Source organism: Sander lucioperca, chromosome 6, assembly GCF_008315115.2.
Source record: "Sander lucioperca isolate FBNREF2018 chromosome 6, SLUC_FBN_1.2, whole genome shotgun sequence".
Lineage (NCBI taxonomy): Eukaryota > Metazoa > Chordata > Actinopteri > Perciformes > Percidae > Sander > Sander lucioperca.
The window spans coordinates 3780380-3790788 of NC_050178.1; the positions used below are offsets into that span (position 1 = coordinate 3780380).

Sequence of the window (10409 nt, forward strand, 5' to 3'; positions counted from 1 at the left end):
CATTTTATTGTGATTGGCTCTCTTTACAACATAGTAAAGGAGATGATTCTGAGATGGTCCCACTTGTCCCTGAAGGATTGCTCTCCCTAGTGTACACCAACTGTCACTACAATAAAACACTTACTCTGATCTAATAAACCTAAAAACACACATGCACACACGCACGCACACACACGCGCGCGCGCGGTGGTAAGGAAATTACTGCAATTACACTGTAATTAAATCTAAAGCAGTATTACATTTTTTGCAAGGCCCACACTGAAAATTAACTTGACTTTTAATCAAAGAAATCTACATCAAATCTGTTATTCTTTGTACCAAAGAATTTCCACTCATATTCATAGAGGCAATGTTCTAAAACTGGTATTTTAGTTAGAGTTAAGTTAGTTGTCTGGAATTCATAATTTCCTGGGAATAAAGAAATTACAGCCCTGTAAAATAAAGCATGAATAAGCAAAATTACAAGATAAGCCTCATGTCAGTAAAACAATAACTTATTAAACTTAATAACCTGCATAACATAATCACTATTTCATGAGTGTCACTTAATTTTTTGTGTCATTATTCTGTTAAATGTTATATATATATATATATATATATATATATATATATATATATATATATATATATATATATATATATATATATATATGTGTGTGTGCTATCTTTCAGACCAGCCACTGAGTACAAGATCAATAGAGGCCGGGGTCTACCATACCAGACAGGACCCAGGCTATGTAAAGATGCCCCTGAGACAGTCTAGCACATAACAGCGGGGTGTAAAATGCAGGCAGGTACAGCGTACATGGAACGCCATAACCAAGTGGCTGGCATAGTGTACAGAAACATCTGTGCTAAGTATTGGCCGGAAGTCCCAAGGTCAAAGTGGGAGGCACCTCCAAAGGTGGCAGAGAATGACAGAGATAAGATCCTGTGGGACTTCCAGATCCAGACCGATAAAATGGTGATGGCTAACCATCCAGACATTGTGGTGGTTGACAAACAGCAGAAGAAGGCAGTTGTGATAATGGTAGCAATCCCAAGCGACAACAACATCAAGAAGAAGGAACATGAGAAGCTTGAAAAATACCAAGGGCTTAGAGAGGAGCTAGAGAAGATGTGGAAAGTGAAGGCAACAGTGGTTCCAGTAGTAATCGGAGCACTCAGGGCTGTGACCCCCAAACTGGGACAATGGCTCCAGCAAATTCCAGAAATATCTGAGATCTCTGTTCAGAAGAGTGTAGTCCTAGGAACAGCTAAGATACTGTGCAGAGGATCCAAGTTTAAAGGAAGAGGACTGCCCAAGATGGGGCGAGTGGGGGATTTTTTATATATATATATATATATTTGTATAATGGCAGTGAATGCATTGACTGGATCTCAGTATTTATATACAATACTGTAATCCTGAGTCAACCACTGTAGTCATATTACTTTAAAAAAAAAATAAAGAAGAAGAAAGAAATCTGGATTATAGCAAGCTATTTTCATTGATTTTATTATAGTATGAATTGACAAGCACAAAGAACAATGGAACTCAGTGTACAAGTGAGCCAATTAACAGATACATATGTACAAAAACACACAAGTGCACACATCAGACATAATATTCACTGATTTTCAGATCCATTTCAGGTACAAAAATAACACAAGAGCTTGTTTTTCATTTGCAGGACCTCAAGAGATATTCCTACACAGCTAGAGACCCTTAGATGAAAAGAAGAAAACTAGATGCAGCATGACTTTCTTCTTCTTGAGTTTAAAAATTGTCCCCGAAGAATGTGATTAAAAGATTCTTTTTATGTTATATAGTGAATCACTAACAGTGAAGAGAACTGAAATGCTATGGATGAATATAACACATGGCCTTTTTTGTGAAAACATTCAATACTTCATTGGCACCATAAAAACACGAATAAGGGATACAGTTGAGGAAATATCGACTTAGTTACCAAATCGTATATTTAGTGACATACTAAACTGTACTGACCATAAGACTGTAGAGTAGATCTTTTAATAAGAATGAATACTTTGCCAGATGTAAAAGCTTTCAGATGCACCATTGGGCACATGCCTTTTTTCATATTTACAAACCGTCAATAGCAGTGGCACAAGAAAGAATTTTTTTTACATTGAGGCTAAAATGGTAGTACTTATATACATAAATGATAAAAGAACTGACCAAACACATGGTCGATTTCATGAAGGAGAGGAGGCTCTGGCTAAAATACAACACTAGACTGCTTTTATAAGAGTTTCAGGACTGCATCAATTTTCATTTTCTCTGTGGTGATTGCTCGGTGCTCACAGGTGCAAGTTTCTTACAGAAGTTATGATTGTTTGTAATTACTGGCGTTTGGCTTTGTATGGCCGGGAGCGTTTCCTGCGATCAGGCTTCCTCTGTTTGTGCAAGCGGCCAATACTCACTCCCTGCCGACGACGCACGGAAATGTTTTGCTCCACAAGGCTGGCCAACATGCCTGAGGAAGACACCCGGTCAGAATGAATGAAGGAGCAAAGAAATCATAAAAATACCAACAAAAAAGCAGATTTTTAGCATGCAATTAGGTTTTTGCATAAGTCTGGTGGGAATTTTTATGATTTACGTTTAGTCTTTCCTTTCTTCTTTTTATGTACATGTGTAGTAACGTCATAACTGTTGTATCTTTGTGTGTACAGCTGGTTAAGAGGAAAAGTGTGGCCCTGTACGTATTTTAACTGTTAACACTGAGAACCTTAAATTAAAGAATGTGTATATTGGTCTAATATTTGTCTTGACATGTAAAAAAAGACCAATGTGTGAGTGTGAGTTTTTCAACAGGGACTAGTAAAACTCATTGTTTTGGGGATGCACAAAACTAGTGCCAAATACTAGGGCAAAAATGGGGCAAAAACAGCGAGAGAGAGAGAAAAAAAAGAAGTAATCCTCAAGATAAGGAGATTTACCTTCTTGGGCCAGCATTGATATAAAGGTGCAGATGAACTCATCGTAATTATGGGTCCTCCTCTGATCATCAATCTGATTAAATGAAAACAAAAATATTTTGATTAAAAGCCAATAAAAACAAATTAAATATATTGGGTTGTTGGTGGTAAACAAAACCTACTTTGTATTTCTTTCTCTTTTCTACTTCCTCCTTTAGGTACACCTCATAATTGGCAATATCGGCCTCCACACACTTAAGTAGTGCGAGCAGCTCCTGCAAGAGACAGCATAAGATTAACCGCTCTGTGTTTGTTTATTAAATGTATACAGCTTTAGAAACAGCTACCTAATTGGCAGCACAAGCAAAACATGTGAGATTAATGTGATGATTAATCTTGATGCCAAGATATTTTTATATATATATATATATATATATATATATATATATATATATATATATATATATATATATAAAAAAAAATATCTTGGCAGGCTGATAAAAATAGCAATGCACATACTTTGTGCATTATAACACAAGAAAATTCTTGGACTTACTTTGGGAGAGTACTTATCCCCAGGGGGCTTGTTGTCTGCAGCAGTTTCCAGAGTGTTGGGCTTTTCCTTGCTCCCCTCTCCTCCATCTTTGCTCTCCTCTTCTTTCACCTCCACAGACGGTCCCTCCTTTCCCTCTTTCACTCGTTCCTTCTCTACTGATGGGGGGTCTGCTTTCCCTTTTTCTTTCATCTTCTCTGGAGTGCAAGGACGCTTTGTGCCATCAGCAGCCAAATCTACCGTACAGACAAAGTAACAGTCTATCAAAAATTAGCTAAACTGAGACAATCCATTATTAAAAGTAGTGTATGCTATTCTCATTAAGGTCCCTCCAAACTGTTTACTTCCATTGTCTAAGATGATTAATATGCTCTGACTGCACTGTAAATATCAAGTGATAGACTCGAATGCTTACTTCAGCAGAGGCTTTTAAACCACCTTTGTAAATAACATGGATGACAGTAACGACCTCTTGTACTCACCAGATGGAGCGAGAGCATAGATGACTCCATCCTCCTGCAGGTGTAACAAGGCTGCGCTGACAGAGGGACCCAGTTCTCTCACAGCGCGGTTATGTCTGGAGTCTAGCCTCAGCATTTCATCTTCTCCGAACAGCACACGAGACAGATGGGATGCAACTGGACTGGATGGGCGTGTGGCAGCCTGGGAGCGTGCGGGTGAGCGCAGCGGGGAGTTGAAGGCACTGCCAATCTCAGAGGCTGTGTCAGTGCTTTCATTGCTGGGTGTGGGGGAAGGCTGTGAAGCAGATGTAATGCAAATGCCTCCTGTGCGCCCTTCTGTGCGTACAGAAAGGGGTGTATTTAGGGCATCTTTCCTTTGGGCCTCCTTCTTCAGTTTCTCAGCCAATACAGTGAGGGCAATCTGGCTCTCCATTCCAGCCCCGACACGTCCTGGTCGTGATCGCAGACTTGCCTTCCGTCTAAACCTAAAAAACAGTGATTTGAAACACAAGACCAAAATCTAAAAGCATTAAAGAGCTTTAGCTTCCTTCAGTCAGGTCATACCCACTAACATATAAAGAAAGTATACATACAGTATGTACATATTACGATGCTAACCTGTTGGATGTGCCTGCGGAAGCAGTTACTTCCTCTTCATCATCCTCATAGTCATCTTCATCGTCGGAGTATGGGGGTTGGGGAGGCCCCGCCGCTCGAGAGCGACTAACCCCAGCAGCAAGATCCTCTACTTCCTGTTAATCAGAGAATCTTTAAAAAAACATCTGCATAATCTTTGTCGTAACAAAAGGAAGGGAGAAAAAATTAAAAACTGATACAAAAGAGGATTTCAGTTAACAGTATAGTGGTTTGCATTTTCTGACTATTGCCTCCTTAGCAAAGAAGCATTCTACACATCTAATAAGCAAGAGAGAAATAGCAGAAATAACACGCACAGTGAACTGTCCCTCAGTCAGATCTGAGACAGACAGAAAGCAATGTATGATCTTGTCCTAGTTGCCAGCTGAGTCGAATAGTAATGTTTTCACATAACTCTCAATGTAACACCCGACTCGGTTCTAGCAAATGGATATATGGTGTTATATGCTGTATATATTTTGGGCTATAAAAATTCATAGATTTATTTCCATGGAATAAAATTAGCATCATCCAAAACGAATACTGGAAAACAGTCACAATTATATACAAAAACACCCTTTAATCTAACCGTTACCTTGAAACTTTAGAATATAGAATTATAAAGCCTGGTATTTAGTAAGTACTCTGTATTTGGTAAAAGTTCTGGGGTTGATGTTGGTGTGTGTGGTTTGTTTGTTGATTTGTATTGTGAAAACTAAGTAAAAAAAATAAAAAAATTGTATAATGTATTTTGTAAAAGATATGTCAAAAAATAGTTTTAAAACTGAATCCTGAACACAATCTGAAACATTTAGTCAATTAGCGAATAAACTGAAAACTTATTGGCAACAGATCGTTTAAGTAAAAAACTTTTGTTTCTTCTCAAATGTGAAGTTTTGCTGCCTTTCTTTCCTGTATATGATGATAAACTATGTAGTTCGGGGACAAAAGCTATGGAAAGTTGTGATGAGTATTTCCCCCTATTTTCTGACATCTTATGGAGCAGCAATAACTGATAATAACAATAATCATTACTTGCAGCCAGAACAAACCTAATCATACAATACAGCCAAAGCTTCTAACAAAGATCTTTAGAGGCCAAAATGTGTGAAGAAAGCACAGGACACACACTGGATATAACCAAAAGACCTTTCTGAACCAGGACCTATACACTTTAGTTCTCCTTCTACCTGCATTGGAGACTTGGCATAGTTGTGGTTGTCCAGGAAAGCAGGTAGCCGTTGAACAATGTGGTTGGGACTGGTGACTTCCTGTGGTCCTCCTCCTGTGGGGACCGGGGGTTTGCCCATGACCTTAGAGTTTCCTGAGGGGCTAGGGGCATCCTTAGACTCATTTGCTGAATCCAAAATGAGAGTGTATTTCAGTTTAATGTTTATGGTGAGCCCCTATACAATTCACAAGATGTATTTTAACAAGGACGGGGGAAATAAAGGCAACCTAAGTACCTGGATCAGCGCCCTGGGTTGTAACTGGCTCCACATCTGCCTCTTTCTTAATCGCAGTGGTGCTATCATCAGGGGAGGAAGACTCCTGCTGCTTCTTGTCATGGACATGCTCGGGCTGACTGAGCCGGATCATCTGAAGACAGGACAACACACAAAAAGGTATTCTACAACGTACTCACCAATGCCAGTGGACATGACTAAGGAGATCCTGCTCGGCTAAATTTCGGCTCCATCACATTTCCTTCCCAAAGGAAATGTATACATAATACACACTTATTGGGAATGCCACATTAGGACACCAAAACAAGTGTCACCTTGGACATGCTGCAGCAGAGGTTATAACAAGTAATCTATTTTTATTCTGTTTCGGCCTGTGATGAAACTTCTAGCAGTTCCTAACCTTCTGTAGACCCTCCAGAACAGTCTGTCGATTCCTCTTTAGAATTTCCAGTTTGGACTCGTATTTCATCCTGCGGTCAGGCACCACTGCCATCAGGTTGAAGCGAATGTCATGGTACGGTTCACTGAAAAAGAGCAGAGCAGCAGCATGAGAATGAAGCTGTGAGGGTGTGTGTAGAAGGTGAATCACCACAGCTTAAGCTCACTGGCTCAAGACTCACCCAGCAGTGGCCAGTCCAATCCTCTCCATGATAACCCGCCGAGCTTTATCGGTCCATTCCTCCTCCTCTCCCCAGGGCCCTGAAACAGAGTGCAATATTATGATTTATTTAGGCAGCAATTTCCAAAATAAATGTGTATAATAAAACAACACTAAATGCAATAATAGCAAATATGCCATAACAAGGTTTTATCCCATAACGAATGAGGCCTGATTTCAGACTACACACTGGAATAAAAGCAGCTGAAAATAATGATGAAACATAACAAACAAAAGTAAACTCTAAAGGAGAAGAAATCAGAATAATGATTCTAGAAAATGCTATCAGCATCACTGATGCAGACAAACCTATTCTCAACATATGCATACCCTGGTTCCATGGCTGCCAAAATGCGACAGTGTGACAAGAACAGGACTCCTTTATTTGATCTATTTCTCTGCCAGTGTGTACTCATACCGTGGTCAATGGGGTAAGCCTTGAGTCCATCGAGCTCAAACAGGCGGTCTTTGATGGGCACATAGCTAACAAAGTGGAAGGCCTCCATGGTCCGCACTGCACTGATCCCATTCTGTTTCTCCGGCAGATGCCTTGGCTCCGGTCTCCATAGAAACACGGAAAGAGAGCTTAAGAAACTGATGATTGCTCAAAGCCTGACATCTTTAAAAATATGGTAGACCAATCAAAGAGGATTTCCTTCACAGAATCAGAGACACCTAATATTTTAAAAAGGAACCACAGACTGTAACCTACCTGGCATGGCTATTATGTGCTCTGGCAAGCTCTGGGGCATTTCCTATTGCGTAACCTTTACTCTGAAAAATATATCAAAATCAAAAGTTAAACATGAAAGTGGAGGAAGGAGGAGAGGAGGAAGGAGAGAGCGAGAGCGTGATCTGAAATTATATTTAAGGTACAAAAACTAGTTGAATGTGTTTGGCAAGCTCTTTGGGCCATTTTTTGTTGTTAACTTGACCATTGTCTGCTCTTATATATTTGGTAGGTTTGCGAAATATAGATTCTGATTACCTAATCTATTTCCACCTAGTCTTGCATTGCATTATTCACCAGGGGAGTATGGTCTGGCTACACAGCTTCTCTATTCTGGGATAGGCGGAAAAAAAACTCTGGTTTGTTTGCATTTCTTTAAACCAATCACAATCGTCTTTGACGGTAGTAAGTCCTGAATGCCGCCTTGGTGCACTTGCAAAACAGATAGAGGAGATAGCAGAACATGTGCGGGATGTCTTTATCCCAGCAATGTACATCAGGTAACCCAGAATAATTTCCACCAAGTACCTATATAGTTTTTGTCAACTTACTAGGATTTCTTAGTCTGTCAAGAGTCAAAGGAAAAACTAATCTGAGAGCTGATTTTCAAGTTAAAACTGTGAATATAAAGCACACTATTAACTTACACTAAAATAACAGAGATAAATGAGTGAGCGTGAGAAACATCTTACCTCTGGACTAAAGCCTTTGGTGAAAGCCTTCATGCGACTAAGGGTGGTGCCAAGCTCAACGCCACTGCAGTTCAGAAGCACACTCAACAAAGCGTGGGTGGCACATGAATTTGGTATCAGCTAGATTCAAAATGACAGCATAAACACAAGTCAAAGATAGAATATGCATTTTATTAACTATGTTTCTTTGGGCATTATTGCAAGATATGAATACACAGGCTAGAATGTCGAAGTGCTAGAAGAAGCTAGATGTCTTATGACCTCTACTTTGTTCGGTTGGATCCAGCTTTGTATTTTTAAATTTTCATAAGTGTCTATTACAGGACTATATGTCCTTTCATTATTATGGAATATTATGATCTGTGGTTTCATATATGTTTTATTATATATAATTTTACCAGGACAGTCTGTTGAGATAAGGACATTTCATTTTAAAGTAGTAATAGTTTAATAATATCAACATAAATAGTAATAGTAGTTCATCAACAGAACATTTTCAGAATTGTTATATTTAATTTAATTTGAGGTATTATTGCATACATGTACACATTTTACAATATATATTATATAATGTGAAAACACTAAACTTTAGCTGTTTAGAAGTACCACAATTTACTGGCTATTCACAATTTCATACAATTTGTAAAATGAATAATTTTGGCTAATAGTCAAAATGAGCTATCCATTTTCACAAATGACTTTCAGGCCTGATAAGTTATGAATGCCATTTGTCACTGTGTTTGCCACTTGAATGAATACGTAACAACTTAAAACTAAAACAATTGCTATCTAATGTGATGTTAAATGGATTTTTAGTCCAGATTAACATTTTGACTATGAATGAAATTTGCTCAGGAGCATTGTATTTAAATTATGGACAGCACGAATACTGATAACATATTAAGAAATCTGCTATGTGTTTTATGACTTCAAACACAGATCAGTTGCTCACTAGTCAATATACTTAACATCCTAGCAATAACTACAATCACTGCCAACATCTATCATCACATAAACACTTACCTGATGAGCAAAGAACATATCATTTACAATTTCCTCGTCAATGACAGAGGTCTCATCCACCAACGTGTTAACTTTCCTCCTGGATCGACGTTCCTCAATCCACTTGAACAGGAAGATGAAGCCATAGACAGGACTGAAAAATAAAATGATGCCAAACGCTTTTTACATGTTGTTGCTACAGTCCATGTAAGCAAAGGAACACTGTTTGTATTCAGACATGAGCTTGGACGTCACTACCTGACATATCTGCCAGGTAGTTTCATTCTTGATTTACTTGCAATGATTGTACACCAAACAGACTTGAATAAATCTGATTGGTTAAAGGTTACATACCTTTGACACTTGCTTTGAAGATCATAAATTTCCTCTACTTGGACACCTTTGATACCTACAGAAAATAAACAAAGAAACATTTTAATTAGCTTTATTAGCCCCAGGACTCCAACTCGGAGTTGTATATGTTGGTTATTCACATTGTACACTCTAAGAGATTTAGCTACTGTATATGAGCTACTCACCAAAATCTTCAACCAGCAAAGTGAAGAGTCCTGAAATTAATAAACATTTTATTTAGGGTTCAATTACATAGAATACACCAGAAAACAAATGAAAGACCAGTGTATTATTTTTGCTAATAACATTACTGCTCCTCGTATTTCGCCTTTGATTTCTATCAACTTGCATAACACAATACAAATAAATATTCTATTCAACATTGTTTTAATCTGGCATTTGCATCTCTACAAGTTTCAAAGCCTAATAAGTCAAGCTGCTTTGGAGGCTAACTGTCCATTGGGCTTCATGTGGAAGCTAACATTTGTTAGCTGTGTTTCTCACCTGGATCACTCTCGAGCTCCAGCCATCCTTTATTCATTTTCAAATGTGTGCACAGCTGATTAATATTTAAGATGTGTTCCAGTCCATGTCCGAAAGAAGGGTAATAATCTTAAACGATAATGGTGTATCCATTCACGAGACAACTGTGGAGAGCTCAAGATAAACACAATAGACAGAATTGGCCGCCTACAAACTACGTCATCAAGAAACGACGGGTGGTCGTAAAAAACACAGTCCTCGCTGCAACTTCCTGTAGTCAAAATGAAATCAGTAGTTTTGTTTATTATGTGTGCTTTTTATTAAATGATGCTAAAGTGTATGTAAAACAATACACATACAATTCTAAATAATAGTGAGGGTGATATACAAAATAAAGTAAGTATTATATGTTTCGTATGTGTGGCCATAAAATCACGACTTTTCTCCCA

At 38.4% G+C, this 10409-nt stretch overlaps 1 protein-coding gene across 4 annotated transcripts; it reads right to left on the reverse strand.

Annotated features, from left to right (window-relative positions):
* Positions 1-1481: 1481 nt before the first annotated feature.
* On the reverse strand, positions 1482-10204 carry bap1 (BRCA1 associated protein-1 (ubiquitin carboxy-terminal hydrolase)). 4 transcript variants are annotated; one of them, XM_036001792.1, is made up of 17 exons: positions 9982-10204; positions 9663-9692; positions 9478-9532; positions 9145-9277; positions 8122-8241; positions 7412-7473; positions 7118-7260; positions 6662-6740; positions 6442-6565; positions 6040-6174; positions 5766-5939; positions 4558-4691; positions 3961-4424; positions 3482-3717; positions 3108-3200; positions 2947-3019; positions 1482-2480 (listed from the first exon to the last, which is right to left on the reverse strand). In XM_036001792.1, the coding sequence occupies exons 1-17, from the start codon at positions 10016-10018 to the stop codon at positions 2347-2349; spliced, it is 2226 nt and encodes a 741-aa protein (XP_035857685.1). In that variant the 5' UTR covers positions 10019-10204; the 3' UTR covers positions 1482-2346. The 4 variants fall into 4 exon arrangements, with proteins under 4 accessions (XP_035857685.1, XP_035857686.1, XP_031143364.1 ...); XM_036001793.1 differs by having other exon boundaries at positions 5766-5932; positions 6042-6174; positions 9982-10203; XM_031287504.2 differs by having other exon boundaries at positions 3482-3714; positions 9982-10199.
* Between the last annotated feature and the right edge of the window lie 205 nt (positions 10205-10409).